Below are 21,936 nucleotides of genomic sequence, written 5' to 3' on the forward strand. Positions count from 1 at the left end.
GATGTAGGAGCATCTTGGGTGTAAGAGCAATCTTGCATCACCCCAGAAATATTTGTATTTCAGTCTTTTCTATTTTAATAAGGACTAGTAGACAGGGTGGTTACTATTTATGGGAACTTCCTATTTTTAGTAAGTTTGTCATATGAGCTCAGAATGTTCTCATTTTCTACAGTTTGGTTCATTTTAGAGTTGTAAACCTACTATAAAAATCTCATTGCTCAAGCATAAGTATTAGAGAAGTTATTGCGGATTTTCGGTGGAAAAATTTGCAGAAAAGTCTTTAGGCTCACCGTTGGAGGCCTTAGAGTGCCCGGATGAGGTTCAAAAACTTAATGGAAGGGCACTAGCATTGTTCCAAGCCTGTAGATTAGGAGTTGGCATTTTCGAAAAGTGGTTATAATAGCCAGTCGGAGCAATGGTTTGTGAGTTATGGCCTTTTAAAGTTGGGCTACTTGAAATATCTAAAATAATTGTCAAAGATGTATTCGACCGACTCTATATGTATTGTTATAGTCTGTCGGCCCTAGGTATTAAGTTTCAATATCTAGAACCTTTTCGGGCGACATAAAATTGCCTATTTAAGAAAGGCCCGAACATTGTCTAGGATAGCTTTGGGTGATAGTTCACAACTTGTCTTGCAAATTATTGTAGTGAAGGCGCCCGTGTGGGTTAGCATATTGTACTTGAGAATTCTGTAATTCTGCATTTGCAGTGCAAATAAGAAGTCCATATTTTGTTCTCGCATTGGCTGTTGTTTCTTTGTTTCTGTTATGAGTTTATAGTTTTAAGGGGAGCACCCTTTATCAGATATTCTAAATATACTCCTTGACGTCATGAGTAAGGTGATTTCTAAAATTCATTCATCTTAATTATCTTCCCTAGCTAAGAGGGAGTGTTAATGAATAGCGTCGGTCAGATCTCTTGAGACTACAAATTTTATATATGTGTGTGTGTACTATGTTTTACATACACTCACATATATATACATATTATAATCAGATACCGACCAAGCACAACTGAGATGAAATACGATGCATTTATGTATTGCAGATTGATCAATTTGGATATATAAAACAATCACAATTAGTTAGTATTAACTAACTAATCAGATCTTTTACGAGATTGGATTAGTTAGTGTTTACTGCATAGGGTAAGAAGTTCAACACAAGTATAACACGATTCAATTCATAACAGGTACTTTATTCATGTATGCACTTGCAGATTACAATCCGATTACAATGACTACAAAGATCTCTTCCTGATTCCAAAGTCCATCTCGGACTTATACATATACCTTTCCGAAGGGGTGACTCAAGCGTCACGCGCCCGTTCGGATATTATTCTACCCGTCGGCTACATTATACATTTACCGATAACATCATCCCCCCCCCAAAAGAAAGGTCGTCTCCGGACGACAATTACAAAATATCTGAGACAAATTAACAACAAAATACATTAATTGACTAACTACAACAAGATAGATCTGTTTCTGTCGCATCACTTTCACATTCATCCTATGCTTGCACCAAACTGGTCTCCAACCCACGTTGTATCTGTAGCCTCTGCTAACACAATACTATCTCCTTAGCTGACCTTGATAGCCACCTGTGCTGCTTTCTCTGTTTCCAACTCCTGGTTACACTGAGCCAAGTGTCGCCATACTGCCTTCCACTGGATGATCAGCTCCTCCAGAGCTCTCTACACATCCACCAAGATAGCCTCACGCCCAACACCTACTCCAAGTGCCTCCTCTGACACACAAACACTCATGCCTACAGCAGTAGCTCTAGGTCTCATCAACTGGTCACACTTCCCACGATTGATATCCGCAACGACTGGGTGTCTAGGGGGCAACGCCCCCAGCGGGGTCGAGGGGCAGCGCCCCAGGTGCGCTCCTTGCCACATTAGCACTCCGAAACCCACACAAAACTGCACGGAACACACCATTTCTGTCATTTTTTTCCGATTCCACACTCTTTCTGGCAACTGCTTATGTCTACCCTTCCCTTTGGCATTATGTATTACTCATTCCGAACTGTTTCACTCTGTCGTCGTTTTTTTTTATTTTATTTTTTGCTCTTCCACTTCCTCTTTCCTGCAGACTACATAAATGTCACACCGTTATGGCAATTACTGTTCACAATTTTTCTGGCTTCCGTACTATACGGCTTCTTTGAATCCTGTAAACAATTTCTATGAGACGGCTTGACTGGATTCAACCTCCTAGGTGATGGTACGGCTTCCCTAGTATGATATTCGTTTTGCCTTAGTTTGACTCTTTATGATCTCTTCAATTCCCCTTCTGTACTGCTCTAAATTTCTTGTTTCTTGATCTGTACGGCTCCAACTCATGGCTTATGTGAATTCCTTTTTGATTCTACCATACAGACTCTGTTCCTCCTCTGTACGGACTTCCCTTTATTCCATTTACCTCTGCCTGCTACCGTACGAATTATGCAATATTTATCTGTTATTCCTAGCTGGCCGTACGCTTTATCTTCCTAGAGAACTTATCTCTCAGCCGTACGGTCTCTTGATCTTGTTGTCGGCCATACGATGTCACTGTACGGAGGTTTTGCTATGTTCCTCGTTACTGTACGGTATCCTGTACGGACCTTAGTCCATACTTCCTTGCTTCTGCCTGAAGCCATACAGACATCTTGCTTTCTTTATCTGCCCAGTCCGTACAGGTCATACGATCGTCTGCTCCTAGCTGTGCGGTATCACTGTATGGACTCCTCAGGTATCCTGTATGGGCTTCTCGGGCCGTACGGACTTCAATGCACTCTTCTTTGTCTTAGTCTGGTCGTATGGTCTTCAATTTATATCTCCTATGCTCCAGTCTTGGCCGTACGGTTGCACCTTCAATATTTTCTAAGTCCATACGGAGTCTTGGCTTCTAGCAATTAGCCGTACGGTCTTTCTTATAGTCTTCTACAGTCGTACTACAGGCTTTTGTTCCCCCCGAAAATTCCAATATGTTTTATGCTTCATGTTTCATTTTATCCAAAGTAACAAGAATCGGAATCGGATCGGAATCGGCAAGGCCGAATCAAATTGTGAATCGGCCATGAATCGGAATCGAATCGGCCATGAATCGGAAAATTTAAAAAACCCTTGAAATTTAGTGAGTAACTTATTTCATAAACCCTTTATCGCTGATTCGATTCACCGATTCACAAAAAATCGTTTGGCTTGAATCGAATCGCCGAATCGCGTGAATCGCATGAATCGCCGTGATTCTTGGAACTATGATTTTATCACTTCCTACTTTTACAGTTTATCACTTGATATTTTAACTATATTCGACTTTAATATTATACATATGTACATTATTTACATTATTTACAAACATCTTTTCTTCATTCAATTATTTGCACACAGAGGATCCTTCCTTTCCCTATATATTTTCAACTTTGATCCATTTACGACATCTAGAATCTCTTTTCCATCCAATGTCCATAATTTAATTGCTCCGTTATACCCAACTTCCCGTATCTTGTGTGGTCCAACCCATTTAACTTTAAATTTCCCAAGCCTTATTTCATTTCGTCCATTATACTTTAGTACTAACTGACCAAGTTGAAATCTGTTTAATTTTAAAAGCTTCTGACACCATACCTTCCACCTATTTTGTGCAACTTTCGTGGCCCATGCTACAAAGTTCTTATTCCTTCGGTACGACCGCTTCTGTACAGGTACCGCACCTTCGATTAATGGTGTCCGGTGGACACATAGCTCTAGTGGTACCCCTGTTAAGTCTTTATACGTCCAAGCAAAAACATCTTTATACTCCATGAATATTCTGAATGCTACCACCTTTAGTACTGGGTTCCAATCATCTCCTACAAGAATGTTCTTCGGATTTTCCTCATCACCCAAGTTCATTGTTTTCACCGTCGGCTCTTCATACTTCATCGGTTTATCTTTACTGAACGTATGGGCTGGTGTTTCATCCACCTGCGCTTCTCCTTCCTTCAGTTCATTGTACTCCTTCGGAAACTTATGGCCTTCTTTTCCTTCCTCGACACTCAAAATATTGCAGCTTGGAAAGACCTCATAGTCTTCCATTTGCCAATGTAGCAATCCGTTTACTGAATCTAGGTCGTCATCATTCGACACTCCTATTCTCAGCACCCCTTCATCATCTGGTTCCATCCTCTTTTTCCCTTCGTCATCACTCTCGCCATCGCCTTCTGAGTCCAACGACGTGGCTTTTTCTCCTACCATCTGTGTATGCAAATCGATTATAAATCTCCTACCTCCCTTCTCCATTGACAGGGTGTTCCTTTTCCAATCATGCTTTACCTTAGCCTGCACCAACCACCCCTGTCCTAGGATGGCATCATACCCTCTTCTCTTTAATGGAATAACTACAAAATCCAGTAAAAATGGTTGTGCCCCAATTGTTACTGGCTGCGCCATTAGAGTGCCCAAGGGTTTTATCCCATGTTGATCTGCTGTAAGTAACTGAAAGGTGGGTGGCCATAGTGTAGGTTGTCCCAGTTTTTTCTAGATATCTTCCGGCAGCACGTTTACTCTCGATCCTCCATCTACTATTGTATCCGTTAGCACCGTACCCAAAATGCCCATCTCCACCACTGCTAGATGTCTACCTGTCGTAAGTGCTAGTAACATCGGATCTGTTGTTGTTGCTGTGGTTGTTTCCGTACTATCCTTTGCTTCCTCCATTACTCTCGGGGACGGTGTCATATTTATAATAGCCGTACGTAATTGTGGCATGGTGAGAAGAAGATCATTTAATTTAATTGGTACTTCCATTTGCATTATCTGTTTCACCATGTCTTGTTCCGCCAATTTTCTTTTCGAAGTTTTCGCAGTGTCTTTTACTTGTGACTTCTCCGCTCTCATCTGCTTCTCTATCTCTGTTCGGGCTTTTTGTAACCTCTCCTTCTCTTCTTCCACATTCGGATATTTTGCCTTCCTCTCCTGTTCCCGCGTGATCGCCAACACGTTCTCATTACTTGTTTCAATACTTAATAAATTTATGCTTTGCTTTGGACACTTTGAATCTTCATGGTTCCCTGGACCACACCATCTGCACAGTAGTTGCGACGCCTCTTTCGTAGTACAGTCCCTCGCAAAGTGACCCCAAAGATTACATGCCCGACACTGTATCATCGACCTTCCACTTGCATCATATTGTATTCTACTTCGGCCTCCATTGTTGTTGTTATTGCTTCCGCCCCTTCCACGTCTATTGTTATTTCTATATCCACCTGAAGTTGCATCATTGCCCGCGTTATTGCTATTGTTTGACGCTTCCTGCGTGAGTAACACCTGTTGGTGTCCTTTTGCTTTCAAATTAAACGGGCACTCTTTCAAGGAATGCCCCGCTACTTGGCAGATGTCACAAAACTGCTTCTTCGGGCATGAACCCTTCGTATGTCCGTCCTCCTTGCAATTTTTACACCATAGTTCTCCTTTTACTGTATCTAGATTCTTTTTCAAATTTTTGAATTCTTTCATCATCCGCAGCATGTCTTTCTGTAGCGCTTTCACCTTCTTGTTTGATTCCTCATCACTACTACTACTCTCCGAGGATGAATCACCTGAATCAGAGGACTTATGTTCCTTCTTCTTACTCGTCTTCTGTTTGCTTTCTAAATCCATGGTACGAGTGTATGCATCGGTGTACGATGATGGTGGTACAATCTTCATTTTCTTTTTAAGAGTCGGCCGTAGCCCCTCCACGAACCACCATTTTTTCAACCCATCCGCTGGTTGACTTTCCATCTTTCCGATCAATTCCTTCAGTCGCCTGGCATTGGTTCGGACTGTCTCATTCTTTCCTTGTTTGGTGCTGTAGATTTCTACCACTATTTCATTATCATCTCGGAGTAATCTGAATTTTGCGATAAATTCTTTTTTAACATTCTCCCATGTATTAAGTTTTTGAGGACTAGTGTCAGAAAATCAGTCTATCGCCACACCCCATAGGGTCGCTGGAAATTGTCTTACCCAATCATCCTCATCCGTCACACCATTTGCCATCCATATGGTTTCACACGTTTTACAATGTCTGATAGAGTCTGCTGAACCATCACTGTGAAACTTGGGTAACTTTTCTTTAGGGCCAGCCATTGTTACTTGTCTTTCATTCTGAGGTACTTGTGTACCCGCGCTATTCTGAGCTCTCGCGCTGTTTTGGACTCCCGCGCTGTTCTGTGCTCCTGCGCTGTTCTGGACAACAGTTTTGTTCCCAACAACCGCGTTGTCTGGTGACAAGTCTTCAAGTGATGTTCTATTCTCTGTCTATATCCGTTCGTCCAGTGTATCAGGAACGAAGAGATCCCTCCATGCTTGTGCTCCCTCGACACTCTGAGCCGTGCGGGTTGCTTCCCTTCCGTTCGGACACTCTCCCCTCGGCGTATACAGGTTAAAGAATTCTTCCCTTGTTTCCTCCACCAAATTCAAGCGTTGTCGAGTTTCTTCCAGCAATTCCTCGGCACTCCTCAGCTTACTAGGTGAGTGCACTCCCTCCGTCTGTGCCTCTTCACCCCTTCGGTGCCCCTCGGCAATCTACTGAAGTCTCTGTTTGCGTTCTGCTTGCTATGTTAAAATTAAAATTTCTTTTGCTGTACTTAGTTCATGCTTATCTTTCACCTTATTCCGATCTTTGTTTGGCAAATTTGGCATCAATCTTCATATCATTCCTTCGTTCCAGGTTCGTCTGGCAACGACGCCAAATGTTTACTGCATAGGGTAAGAAGTTCAACACAAGTATAACACGATTCAATTCAGAACAGGTACTTTATTCATGTATGCACTTGCAGATTACAATCCGATTACAATGACTACAATGATCTCTTCCTGATTCCAAAGTCCATCTCGGACGTATACATATACCTTTCCGAAGGGGTGACTCAAGCATCATGCGCCCGTTCGGATACTATTCTACCCATCGGCTACATTATACATTTACCGACAACAGTTAGTTAATACTAACTAAATCAGTAAACAAATTGTGACTCCTATATTGAAAGATCATGACCGATCTTGAGAGGCATCTATTGAAGACAATATATATGTGCATCATTTATTGTGGTATTGACATCGAACTCAATATATGGTCAATACCTACAGCAGATTGATAACCAATATCGTCACTTATTCTCAACAAGTTGTTATCCAATTTATATTCGCATTTGCAGGTCACAATTCAGTGTGTTCTTACAGGTCGAGATTCAGAATTAGAGATTGACATTATCACAGATCGGATTTATCACTGCAGATTGAGACTAAGACTTGAAGTCTATATTACCAGCAGATCGTGCTTCTACATACAACGGGATTTACATCTATTGCAGACATTAAAGATTGATCAAAACTGATAAAAGTACATACAGTCTGATATAAGTTTAATTCATTTACACTTCTTCCCATCGATTTGAAGAGGCATAGCAAGCAAAATGAGCATGGTTCATGCATTCCCATCAACAAAAATCTTTACTTCGAGTAGATTGCCCTTCTTCATCCTAGTCATGCTTCATTGTATATGGAAGTTGAGTCAGTTGTACAGGTTTTGAGGAGTTGCAAGGCTCAAACGACAGAGTTGCAAAGTGGAGGGAATAGAGTTGATTCAAGGCTCAAATGATAAAGTTGCAAAATGGAGGGAGTAGAATTGATTCCAGGTTTGAATGATAAAGTTGCAAAGTGGAGGCAGTATGATTGATCGAAAGGCTCAATGAGGATTTGTATCTTGGGACAGAGTAAATGATTTAGAAAACTTGAAGAAGTTTGGATCTAATGGTTTTCTAGTCAGGCACTTTTGTTGAGGTCTACAAATACCTTGGCATCAAGGTGCAGGTTCTCTGTAGCAATGCTATATGTGAACACAATGTTGTTGCAGGGATCCATTTAGCTGCTACAGGTATCCTATAGCTTGCTGCAGGTGATAATAGACCAAATTTCTATAGAACTTTCAATGGTGCAAAACTAGAATCAATCAAATTGGCTACAACTGGATTAAATTCTAAAATTAAATTCTTTTGAATTGTTTTCTATAAGGGGTTCAATTTTTTTGTGCTAACAGTTTCCCCTTCCGCTTCTGACTCTGATGCAGGGTAGAACCTTGTTCCTTACCTGTTCTTTCCTCTTGATCTTCCAACAGTCATCTTTTAGAATTAGACTTCTCGTTCGCTAGATTTCTTTCTAGTGCATTGCTTTTTATATACTACTTGTTCTAGAGAATACCTGTTTAGGTTACACCTTTCCATCTAGGTCATTTTGCCTCCTATTTCTCTTCTAAGATTTAATATTTTTGGCTGGTGGATCCTTTTAGCACCCCTTTTGTTATACTTTTGAGCTACATTGACTTACTTTGGTCTTAGGAAATCTGTTGGTGAGGTTTCTTTTTCTCTAAACTGAAATATCTCTCAACTAAATAAGGCTAGGGATTTCTGATCTTTATATTGAATGAAGGTCTTCAGTGAGCCCTGCAAATATTGACAAGGAGTGATAATGATAACAAATTGCATGACAGAGACTTAGAGAGGATACCTGAAGATTAAATGATCCCTGGATGTTGGTTCTAAGAGATGTTTTTCACTGATTCAAATCCATCTTGAGAGTTGATATTCTACCTGCATTTAAACCTGTAGAAGAATGTTAGGTCTTTGTATCTACTGCTTAAGTTATGCAAAAATCTGTTGACAGTTGGCTTAAAGGATACATCTCTGTCGTTCTTGAATGACATGCTGCGGTATTTCTTTGATGGTATTTTAGAGCAGTCCTTTCCCTTATAGTCATGGTTGTCTTATTTGCTGCCTGCAACTATAAATGCATGAAATTTATGGTTGTGTTTGTTAAAGATCATTGGACTTGGACATTCAATGAGAAAATAAATCTATTCAATGAGAAAATAAATTGTATTGCTTTTAGTATTGTTCCAAAAGTAATGTGAAAGATCTCTTTATTAATAAACAATAAGGAGAAGATATATAGTTCAATGTGCTTTATGTTCATAAATTTGCAGGCCGCAGTAAGACAGATTTGGCAGAATGCTACTGTGTGTGACATGCCCTCCAGTGCCATACAAGCCTTGTCAAACTTCAACAATTATATCTAGCCAAGCAATCTCCAATTCACGAGTACCTGCTAGATGTTCGTTACGCATTGAAGGAGGAAGTTCTTTCCATAATAATTCCAAACCCTGGCTGTTGGTTGGATTGGGAAATCCAGGGAAGAAGTTTGAAGGCACCAGGCATAATGTATTTAGTAACTTATTTTGTTTTTGTACATTTCTGCCTTCAATTGATTATGCTTCAGATGTTTCCCCAATTTTGCTTTGCTTTCCAGAGTAGATTTTTTGGAATTAGAGCTATATACTTCCTGTAGCTCATTTTGATCAGCTATTTCAATGTTCAAAATAGGTGGGATTTGAGATGATTGATTCCATTGCTAAAGCTGAAGGCATTTCCATGAATGCAATTCAATCAAAAGCACTAATTGGAAAAGGTAAGAGTTTGAAGTGTCCCAGGAGAAACATGACTTTGTTTTTCTAAACAATAGTCAATGCTGCATTTGCAGAGTGAATGCCAGAATGTGGAACATGTAAACATCTTAGTAATCAATAAAAATTGTTGAATTGAGGTTTTTTGTTCTAAAAAATCAAGCAATAGAGAATTTGGACAGAGTCAGTGTCAAATGGCCTGCCCATTATTTTGCTGCTAAAATATTGATACTTGAGCTTATTTTTGCAGGCTATATTTGCAATGCACCAGTTCTCCTTGCTAAACCTCAAACTTATATGAACTTAACCGGTGAATCAGTGAGTGAGAGATTCATATCTTCATAAGTTTATCTTTATGAGTTAGGTTCATTGAGTTTTTTAAACAACATTCTAAATATTTATAAAGCTTCAATACCAACATTCATTACTTCTAGTCATTCTTAGTTAGCCTTTTGAAAATCTCATTAATGAATGGAAATGAGTTACCATTCTATAGTTAATTTGTGAAGTAACTAAGATTTTATGTTTGGCCTTTTAGGACTGCCATAGACTGCCTAGAGATCCCTATGGTGATGGGACTTGCCTTTTCCAGCTATTCACATGTCCTTGTTGGCCTTTATATTGATGCTTATTTAGATAGTTATGTAACATCATACTAATTGACAACCACAAATCGTATAACAGACATACCAATGGTTACACAATTATGCAATACGAATAGATTATAATATTAATTTTCTTTCCCATAAATAGACATTTATAATACTTTAGAAATAACATTTGAAAACATATGAAACCTTCTAATCATATTAGCCAAGCATTTTCATAACAGTTTAGAGGTCTAATACTACAAAGGAGTATTTCGATGAGAAAATAAGAGTCGTCTACTCTTTAAATTAGTAAAGCAATCATTAGATATAACATTGTATGCCAAACCTCTTTTGCCCTTTCTCTGTCATCTAGAGTGGAAAAGGAGAGACAGTATCACTGGAACGATTTCCACCCTGTGATGAAGTCATAGGCTTCTTTGTTCTACCCCATGACAGGATCTCAACTCATCATGACGAGTCTAGTAATGTGTTGCCAACCTGTGTGAAATCTGTGCAACCATGGAATAACTGACATAGCCAACCTATCAATGCTTTTTAATACAAATGTCTATGCACATGCCCCTTTACCCACGAAGTGACTCAGTTTAATTCAAATTATTGTTAATTATTTAAATTAACAGCTTTGGCCAAAGAATATTTGAATTGTCCTTTTACCCATGAAGTGATACAGTTTAGTTCAAACAATCCTTTTTTTTAATTATTTGAATTCTTTGCTTTGGTTAAAGCATTTTTGTATTTTGTTGTTCCCTCAAAGCCTACTTCATAGTCACTTTGCACCCTTTCACGTCCCACATATAAATTTGTTTTTATGTTGTCTCAATAACAGATCATTTTCTTGAAACTTAATAAAATGAATTTGAACTCATACAATTGGGAGAACGATACTGTTTCAAGTGGATAACAATGGATTTTTTAATTTTTCCCAAGCTGTCTTAGTTAGGAGTGAATATTTCTGATGATAGGTAGAAGTATTAGTACGGTATTACAGTTGTTCTTGAGAAGAAATCGATTCTCTTTGGTGTTCTGAGAGACTTAACTATTAGTTGTAAAATATATTTGTTTAAGTACAGTATAGGTTTTGGGAAGAAGTATGTAGAAGTCAGAACTACTCTTTTGACATGTGAACTGTGAACATAATAAATTGATTGGTATGCTTTTGTGAGGTGAGTGAGTGACTTTATCATGGAGATTGCAGGAGACAGGACTGGCAATTGAAAATAAAAAATCAAACCATGCCAAGTAATTATCCTCAACTGTAAACTTTCAGAAGTGAAAGTGAAGAGTGGATGACTCTTTTTCCTGATTCCACCTATGATTCTGGTAAAATCCTTAAAAGTGTCCTTTTTGCTGATTTCATCATGAAGCCTTTTTTAAGCCCATGACCAAAGAAATAATAAACTATGGTAAGTTATCTATGAAGACTTCTTCCTTATCCAATGTCAGAATAAGGTCTGACTGCTTATTAGGATTGATCCATTGAAGTTCCTAGAGTAATAACATTTACCTAAATGGCTGGCCTCAAATACCAGAAGCATAGCATCATTTACCAAAGACAGATCTTGATATGGTACTGGAAAGTGCTTCATTAGTAACACTAGTTGGTACAAAATTGTAAATAGTTGCAACTTAAGCCAAAAAGGATAATGGAAAGATGAAAACTTCAACTTATTAGACTATTTTATTAATATACCTTTTCCACAGTGCAATTTTCTTTCATAGCATTCTGAGTTTGTCATAAATTGTCAATCCATCTGATTCTTGACTTGTTTGTGCATTTTAGGTTTTATGCTATTTCTGATCTGTTTTGGTGTGTGTTTCTTAGATTTTACTGAATGCTACAGCCATGTATTTTTCTTAAATTCTTTCAACCATATATGTCTATGTATTGTACTGTTCTGTTTACAGTTAAACTGATATCTTCTTTTCTTTATTGGCATTAATTGTTCAAGGTTGGACCACTTGCAGTATATTATCGAATACCTTTTCACCGCATTCTTCTGGTACATTTCTGCCTCACACATAATTTGATACTGTGTCAGATAAATATCAATCTTGAACATTGCAGTTTATTTTGTAAATGTCCAGATTTGACATTTTATTAATTATTATGTTTTTGACATGGGTTTTAAATTTCTGTTTCTTTAGATAGTTGACATGACAGAGCTGGCATGTGGTATATTGCGGCTACAAGCAAAGGGTGGGCATAGGCTCCATAATGGGTAATTGCTTTGAAGACACGATTCTTTTCTTCCTTTTTGGTTGTGCATATTCAATCAGCCAACTTGTTAAATGCCATGGAAAATTTAATAATTTAGTTATCACCATTAGTTTACCTTCCCACTTAGCACCAGTGATGTTTGCAATATTCACAAGAAATACCATAGTAGCTATTATCCACGCTCCTGAACAGACTTGGAAGCTAGTGAAAGGATAATCGAATGATATTTCATTGTAAACAAAGGAGAAGAATACTTCTTAAATAAACAATTACAAAATGATCTTTTCATAAAGGAAACAATTGAGAACTAAAGACAACAGAAAGTTACTAAACTAATTAAACTACTTTAAAGAATATAAAATCACTAGAAACTGACTGGCACACTTAAAAGGAAGTTACATATGCGCTTATTATACTAAATATCCCAATATTACTTTAGTACACTCCCTTAATGGTCATTGTACTGACTACCTGCTAAAAGATTGACATAATCTGTAGGTCATTTGGCCAGGAATGCATAGTAGGTTAACTCCTATTTAGTAATGCCTTGCGACATGAGCCTGCGGCTGATACCCTCCCTGATTGCTGCATTTGGCAAAACTTTTGCATTTGACCAAGAACAGGAACAAGTTGAGTGCCTTCCAACATGATGTTGGGTTATGAAGCCATCCCTCCCATCATCAAGAGACCAAAATTGACTTCTCGAAAAACATTGATTTTTGCTGATAAAAAAATGGCAAAAAACTTTGAAGTCGACAATTTCGCCAAAACTTGTCAAAAGAAGTTGATGCACAACAACATGATTTTGTACTATCAAACCCCTTGTTGAATTTTGAACCAGAAAAGAACAGAACCAATTTCCTGAAACTCAGAAAGACACAAGAACAAATTGTACAATTATTTATCCTGGAAAGCTCTTCACCTGAGGGTGAAAAAACCAGCCACATTAAAAATGATCCTTTATTGAATTCAGAAAATCTGAATACACTGTTATCAAGCTGAATCAGAAGAATATCTAATTAGAGATTGTTAACTCTTAACAATCAGCAGAAGTGTCTGTTAACAATTCGAGCTACACACTTGCTTAGCAACAATAATATATATGAAACCTTATGCATCTCACAAATACTAAGTATGAAAATGATTTACTCCTCAAAATTGATCATACATTGATCATACACACAAATGTTTGAAGCAGATGAAACAATAAACAGAAGTAGTAATGTTTAAATTAGACCCAGAGATAGCTGCTCACCATTACAATCACCAACTTATACTTCATTGAACACCAAAAGCTTATCTTGAAAATAAGAGAATTTCACTCTAGGAAGTGGCTTGGTGAGAATGTCAGCTGTCTACTCATCTGTGCAAATGCACTTGAGCTCAACTGCCATTTTTTGAACCATATCTCTTAAATACTTATCTGTGCAAATGTATTTCAGCTCAACTGCCATCCTTTGAACCATATCTCTTAAATAATGATGCTTGATCTCCACATGCTTGGTTCTATCATGAAAAACAGGATTAACTGAAAGCTTCACACAACTGTGGTTGTCACAAAGAATCACAGTTGGTTCCAAAACCTGCCCAAACAGACACGCAAAAAGCTTTCAAAGCCAGACTACTTCTCGAGTTGCCACACAAGTTGCCACATATTTAGCTTATGTTGTACTTTGAGCCACACATGACTATTTCCTACTGCAACAGGAAATCATAGCTGAAACTACGCTGAAACAACTACCAGAAGTTCTCTTCCTGTTAGGCATATACCCTGCCCTGTCTGAATCGGAAAAACTTGCAATTTCAGAACTTCACAAGAAGTATGTTTGAGACCATATCCCACTGTCACACATATCTTAATATATTCTTAGCCACAACAAGATAAATCTGTCTAAGCTCACACATGAACTGACTGAGAGTATTAACAACATAACATTTATCAGGCGCTTCGTATTGACCAAATACATTAGTGAGCCAATCAATTGTCTATACATGGTGGGATCAATTAAATATGAATTGGCTGCAACCTCATGTAACTTTTTCAGAATTGCTTCCATAGAAGTTGACATAGACTTGCAGACCTAACATACTGAATCTTTTCAAAATGTCAGAAGCATATTTCCCTTGACTCCGGATTATCTCATTTGGTCTTTGCCACATTTTTAATCCAAGGAAGTAATGCATAAGACCGAGATCTTTCATCTCGAGTTCAGAAGCTAGCTCTTTCTTACATTTGGCAATAAGCTCATCCGCTCTAGTAATAAAAAGATCATCAACATAAAGAACTAAAATGAATGCTTTATTATCAATTACCTTGAAATAGAGATTTGGATCTGCATCATTTTTAAGGAAGTCCAAGCTCGAATAATAATGGTTAGCTCTTTCATACTATACACAGAATTTGCTTAAGGGCTAAGCCTTTTTCAATCTGCATACAAGTGATTCCTTGTCATGAATCATAAAGCCCTCTGGCTGCTTAATAAATATCTCTTCTTCACTAACACCATTCAAGAATGCCCTCTTTACATCCATTTGATGTAATTTCCACCCTTCAACTGCAATTGCAATGCTAGTTTTGATAGACGTATACCGAGCTGTAGGAGCAAATGTCTCCTCATAATCTATACCTTCCTTTTGAGAAAACTCTCTTGCCACAAATCTAGCTTTATACTTTTCAGCACTTCCATCAGCTACATGTTTAATTTTGAACAACCACTTAGAAGAAACAACAGATTTACCTTTAGGCCTAGGAAAAATATGCCAAACTTCATTCTTGATAATGGATTGATATTCTTCCATCATGACATCTCTCCATACTTGCTAATTTGAAGTCTCTTAACACTTAAAGGCTTGGAACGGGAAACAAGGGCAATAATATCCAAATCTTGAGAAGTCTCATAAGGTTTCATACTTAGGTCTCTTACTTATGAGATCTCTTCTTATTAGGTTCAGGGGCTGAATCAGAATTCGTATCTCTATACCTCTTGAAATTTCTTTTTCTTCCTTTCCTTTTAGAAGTTTGGGCAACAAGGGCATAATCTTCTTCATGGTGAGATTTGCGCCCATTTCTTCTTGCCTCCAATCTACATTTCTCTTGGATACAACTCTGAAACATTCAAACTTGGGAATTTCATCTCTTCTACTAATCCCTTGAATGAAAGATTCCCAAGAATGAGGAAGGCCATTCATATCCAACGTGATCTGGTCTTTGTCCTAATTTGAATCTGGGATTCTTCAATTTTGTGATCTTCATGAAGAAAGAAACAATAGATTCTCCTCTAGCCAATTTAATATGAAGGATTTGATGTCTCAAGGCTAGAGCTCTACTAGTGTTTTTGAATTTATACAAGCTTTGAAGACTCAAAAACATCTGTTTAGCTTAATTCAACCTACATATATCAGGTGCCAGATGATGCTTAATAGAATCAATCAATATCTTCCTTGCCATGCTATTGTTCATCCTCCATTGAGCTTTCTCAATGTCATTAGAAGGTTCAGCTACATCAAACTTCACGTAGTTGAGAAGATCGTTCTCTTCAAGCACAATTATGACTTCAAATTTCCATTAAGTAAAATTAGATACACCATCCAACCCATCTTTATTGAAATATAGTCAAAGAAAGAAGTTTTAAGATTAAACTCAAATAATACGGTGCTCTCAATTTGAACACATAATATATGGCTAATATATAGCCACTTACAAGCTAGAAGATATCCTTTTTTTAATAGTGAGGTGTTATAACAAATATCCCTTCATATTATTCACGTTCATAACATATATTGTTATATAAAAAATATATGCAACTAACCATCCAAACCTATACTAGTGATTTGTTTATTAACAACATAACTACATTTACATAATTATTAGCACTTAAAAAATAATGTAAACATTAATTTTCCTTACATTCCCTCCCCCCACCCCGCCCCTCTCCTTAATGTTCACATGGTAGAAAAATATTCATGCACTCTATTGTAGTACGCTCACCCTTGTGGCATGTCCAATTGATTCATGACCTTGATCCAAAGAAAGTCTCTCCTCCCATGGTTTTAAAACAGGGCTTACTACAAAGACAAGAACCTCCACCATCTGTCCAACTCAGCATGGTTTTCTGGATTTTCTCACAAACCCTTTTAAAATCCATGAATTGACTTACTCTAGTGCTTTGTTCGCCACTATGCTTGCACATTAGGGAATGGAGATCCCCAAACATATCACAAACTGGGAATGGAACATTGTGCATTATTCCTTCTCACGATGTGAAATTTCTTCTTATTCACACCACTTGCAACACTGAAAAACAAAATGTATCAAGCTTCATAAACTGCAACCAAAATTAATGAGCGGCCTCGTAATTGGCAATTGACGAGAGCACTTTGATTGTTCTGTAGCCTCCAATGCTTCCAATCTCTAGTCTTGGATTTATCTAAAGTAGATATTCTTTATCACTAGGACATGATAGCTCTTCATCCATGGTATGGTTTTCCCAATCAATTTCTTTAGGTAATTAAGCATGATGATCTAGTTTATTGTCTAGTAGATCTTGTGCCCTCTTCTTGTAACTTAAGTTTACATGCCCCATTTCATTACAATGTAAGCATTTGATTTTTATTTTTGAAGGAATATGCTTGGATTTGTGTTTGCCTTTTCTTGCTTTGTTATGTACATATAAAGCCTCTTCAAATTCTGAATCTTCATCGAGATCAAGTACAGTAGATATTACTCCTTCAAGACTAGTAGTTACCTTGCTTAATTTGAACACCATTCTAAACATATGTATAGGCAAACTATTCAAAAATATTTCTTTAGCATCATCATCTTTTACTTCCTCACTAATCCTAACTAGCTGGTTTAGAAGAGAGTGAAACTTTGTAATAAGCCTTGTTGGCCCCTCTTCAAATAATGCTGTAGAATAATTTTTTTTGTGTTTTTCGAATTTTGCAAATTTGTTTTTAGGAGATATATGATTTTTTGTTTTTTTCAAATATATAGAATAAATGCTAAACTTGAATGCAATAAATGGATAATAAGTCCTCAATTTTGACATCATAAAATTGAGGCAACCCTACGGAACTTTCTCATGGATTTGTAGGCAAATCCTCTTTGTTTCAATGCATTGGTCAGGCTTCATGAAAACAATTTTTCATCTCTGAATTGTTCTTTTTGTAGTCTTGTCTATGTGTTGTTTTGAAGATTCTTCGTCAAGATTATCCCTAATTCTCCGAGGAGTCATGTCCTATGTATCTCTCTGGGGTCATTCAGAGTTGGTTCTCACCTTCTTCATGCTCAGACCGATCATCATATTGACAGAGGTGAACGTATCTGTGAGTTGTGTACTCTTGATGAGATCAAGACAGAGGCTCACTTTATCTTCCGATTTCCTATCTTTTATGAGATTAGAGGGAGATTTGATTGTTTGTTCCATGACTATTGTTCTCTCTCAACCTTCTTCCATTATTATGACTAGCGATGTCTTGCTCTTTATCTTTAGGAGGCCACTTTGCTTCGTGCGAATACTTTACAGTCACTACTTACTCACTGGCAATACCTCTGATCAGCTTATTATTGCCTTTTTCACACCCTTATCTCCTTTACGGGTTATGAATAGGCCATCTAGTTTTACCGGTTCTACTGGCCATTCCAGATCTGTCAGGCCCGCAACGGTTATTTACGTCAGTGACACTCTTCCACGAGTTAACGCAGACAGTCTAGGGCTTCTATCTACTCACAACCTTATCCTTCTATGGCTGATTTCTTTTTGCCAAGGAAGGACTCTTAGTCTTTGCCTTGGCCTCTCTTTTCTTGTTTCTTGTTTCTTGTTTTTCTTTTCTCTGACACCGTTTGGTGCTCATGCTATTGTCAACTTCCTGGTTGTAAACTTTCAGTACCATAGACCTTTTGTGGTCTTTTGTTGGACATTAATAATCTTATCTTATCTCACACTATAAACCCTTGATTTTTTGTAAATAGCTTTTGGTCTTTTTTTTGCCTTAGGTGAACAACGATTGGAATTCCGCTTGATTCGAGCTAACTTAGATTCAAATTGGAGTTGTCTAGCTCAAGTTATAAGGGAAAAAGTGCGGGTTTTCAGGTCAACTGCATATTTTTATTAAAAACCTTATAAAAGTGGGCTTCTTATTGGCAATTGCACGATATAAAATATTATCTAATGTCTAAGGTGGATTTTGATGTCCATTTTAAAATTTCAACTCAGTTTGAGTTGATTTGAACATAGTTTTTTATGTTTTATGAAAATAGCCTATTTCAAGACTATTTCTGATGTTACTTTATTAAAAACTATATTTGAATATTAAATATAATTACATGAGACAACTTAAGTGCATAAAGTGGGAATTTAATTTCATATTGCATATACCCACATGAAAATACTTAATGAAAATCCACTGCCAATAAATTTTAAGTCCCAACATCATTAAAAGTGTGCCTTTTAAATACAATTGCATATTTTATTGTATTAGAAGTTCTTTTTTAATAATCAAATACATATGTATTTTTAAATCACCATTTAAGTGGGTTTTTGAAATATATTTGCATGTCATTATAACATGTGAATGTATGATTAAAATGAGTTCTTCACCCACAATAAGCCAAAGTGGCGATTTTGTACCCAAATACATATGTTGTTGATTATAAATACATTGTCCCTTTTAACTTAGAGCATAGGTGGCAAATTCAAGGCCAAAAGCATATATTACCAATATATGTTAATGAGTTCCAAAAATGCGTTTGCTCTTCCATTCCATGTTGCTGGAGATTTTTGGTGCTTTGGCATATATTACAAACCCATGTTTTTGACCTTACATAATGCGTTTTGTTCCATGAGAACAAAAGTGGCGATTTTCTTTGCAGAAACATGTTTTTCGAATATGCATGTTTTTCTAAAACACTTTCCTCTTTTTCTTCTATTTTACATGGACGACAATTTTTAGTGGATTAACATGTGTTGAAACACATGCCTTTGCTTTCTTAAAATGCGCTTTTCTTCATATAGAGAGGAGTGGAGATTTTCTTCATATAGAGAGAAGTGGCATTTTTCCAAGGGAAAACATATATTATAAACACGACTTCCGAGAAATGCGTTTTGGTGAAAAAACATCTCATCTTTCCCAAGTGGCGATTTTTAGAAGGAATGCATTTGTTTGAGACATGTAAGAACTCCTCCAAAATGCGTTTTTTCCCTATCTATTCTAGGTGGTGATTTTTGCCAAGAAAGCATGTTTTTGTGATATGTTAATGCTTCAACAAAGGGCGTTGAAGGCTACAAGTTCATTATCAAGAGATGGGCGGTGATTTTTGAAGGATTTGCATATGTTTTAGCATATGCATTTTGCCAAAAACAGCCTGTTTTTATTACGAAGTAATTGGAAAATATTTGCTTGTTATTAACACAGACCGAGAGGTCTATATATACAAAAGAATAAAGCGATGTTTCCTTAGGAAACTATAAAAAAGAATAGAAAATACTATTCTAGTAGAGAAAGCTAAAAAAGGGAAAGCTAACTAGATATTTACAATAGATTACCATTAACTAATAATAGACAATTATCTATTATTGTAATACCCTCCCTTAATGGTTAATCTATTTAGAACACCAAGCTGTTCTCTGAATTTGACAAACTTTTCAGGATCAAGAGGCTTGGTGAGAATGTTTGTAGTCTGATCTATGGTAGGAACATATTGCAAATCTATAGTCCTGTCTTCAACCAACTGTCGTATGTAATGGCAGTGAACATCCACATGCTTGGTTCGTTCATGGAAGACTGGATTTCGTGCTAACTTGATAACACCTTCGTTATCAACAAACAGAGTAGTCAGTCCTGCTGGTGACATCTGCATATCCCCAAGCATCCGACGAAGCCAAACATCTTCACATCCTGCTTTAATAATCCCTATGTATTCGACCTCTGTAGAGGAGAGAGAAACTGCGTGCTGCTTCTTACTGGTCCATGTGACTGCATTGGATCCCAAACTGAACACATCCAGAAGTTGACTTTTTATCATCAATAGAGCCTGCCCAATCTAAATCTGTGAACCCACTGAGTTTAGGATTAGAACTTTGAGAGTACAGAAGTCCATAATCTGAAGTGCCCCTCACATAACGAAGCACACGCTTTGTTGCCATCCAATGATCAGCCTTAGGAGCTGTCATAAAGTGTGAAATATAGCTGACTGCGAAGTTGATATGAGGCCTAGTAGCAGAGAGGTAGATGAGGCTGCCTACTAGTTGCCTGTATGTAGTATCATCAACGGAAGGAGATGTAGACCTTGCTGATAATTTGAGACCTTTCTCCATAGGTGTAGATGTAGGTTTGCAATCCTGCATATGGAATTTGTCTAACAGGGCCCTGACATATTTGGACTGAGAGATGAATATACCAGAAGACTGCTGCCAAACTTCAACGCTTAAGCAATAATGCACGAGCCCAAGGTCAGTAATATCAAAAGACTGACATAAATTTTGTTTGATTCCCTGATCAAAGATACCGAATTGCCAGTGATGATTAGATCATCCACATAAATAACCAGAAGGATGATGTCACTGTTAGTAGTCTTGATGTACAGATTTGAGTCTAAAGAACTCCTCTTGAAGCCTTGATGACTTAGGTACTTATCAATTTTCATGTACCATGCCCGAGGGGCTTGCTTCAAGCCATGGAGGGCTTTTACCAATCTGATAACCTGATAGTCTTTACCAACAACCTTGAAACCAGGAGGCTGCATCATGTAGACCTCTTCATGGAGATCACCATTCAGGAAAGCACTCTTGACATCCATCTGATGAACCTTCCAGCCAAATTGTGCGGCCATCACTAGGACTAATCTGATGGTGCTCATCTTTGCAGTAGGAGCAAAGGTCTCCTCATAATCAATGCCCTGACGCTGAGAAAAGCTCTTCGCCACTAAACGAGCTTTGTACTTGTCCAAAGTACCATCCGATTTGTATTTGATTTTGTAAACTCATTTGTAGCCAATGGGTTTCTTCCTTGATGGAAGATCAAAAAGGACCCAGGTGTTGTTCTTCAGCAGGCTTTGGTGTTTAGATTGCATGGCCTGTTCCTGCCCTGGAATTCCTTTAGCTTTTGAATGTGTTTGAGGTTCAAACACATTGTGAATGTTGGCGATGAGAGGAAAGTTAACAAAATCTGTAGTTTTGCTTTTTTTTTCCAAGTAGTTCTCCCATCAATGAGCTCATCATCACGAAGATCAACAAGTGTCTTAGCACACCACTTAGGCCGGATAGGAGAATGACCAACATGAGTATTAGGAGATGCATGATGATTAGGTTCCTCATCAGAAGAATCTAGATCAAATTCAGGTGAAGCATCTACAAAGCGAGGTGATCTTGCAGGAGAAGCCGGAGGTGTCTGTACAGGTATCGTTGGTATAAGTGGAGTTGCAAGAGCTACTAGAGCCCTCCCAATAGGTGGACCTAATGGAAGCCAAACTCCCAAATCATGAGCTTGCATAGGCTGGTCTGCTAGATTAGGAACAGGAGAAATAGGCATGAAAGGTCCTTCCTGCTCATCAAAGACTACATCACGACTGTAGATGAGACGAGATGTCTCAACATCGATCAGGTGGTAGGCTTTGTGAAGATTGCTATATCCAA

At 37.7% G+C, this 21,936-nt stretch overlaps 1 protein-coding gene across 2 annotated transcripts in view; it reads left to right on the forward strand.

The window, feature by feature from the left end:
- Positions 1 to 21,936, forward strand: part of LOC149533801 (peptidyl-tRNA hydrolase, mitochondrial-like) — a 108,844-nt gene that overhangs the window by 15,703 nt on the left and 71,205 nt on the right. For both annotated transcript variants that reach the window (XM_089803385.1, XM_089803384.1), the window contains exons 2-6: positions 8,999 to 9,233; positions 9,396 to 9,480; positions 9,726 to 9,793; positions 12,036 to 12,086; positions 12,232 to 12,305. In XM_089803385.1, coding sequence (XP_089659511.1) covers positions 9,024 to 9,233; positions 9,396 to 9,480; positions 9,726 to 9,793; positions 12,036 to 12,086; positions 12,232 to 12,305 — 488 coding nt within the window. In that variant the 5' untranslated portion in view covers positions 8,999 to 9,023. The remainder of the gene's footprint in view (positions 1 to 8,998; positions 9,234 to 9,395; positions 9,481 to 9,725; positions 9,794 to 12,035; positions 12,087 to 12,231; positions 12,306 to 21,936) is intronic.

This window comes from Cupressus sempervirens, chromosome 10 (genome assembly GCF_028749045.1).
Source record: "Cupressus sempervirens isolate cs-2001-9-10 chromosome 10, ASM2874904v1, whole genome shotgun sequence".
Lineage (NCBI taxonomy): Eukaryota > Viridiplantae > Streptophyta > Pinopsida > Cupressales > Cupressaceae > Cupressus > Cupressus sempervirens.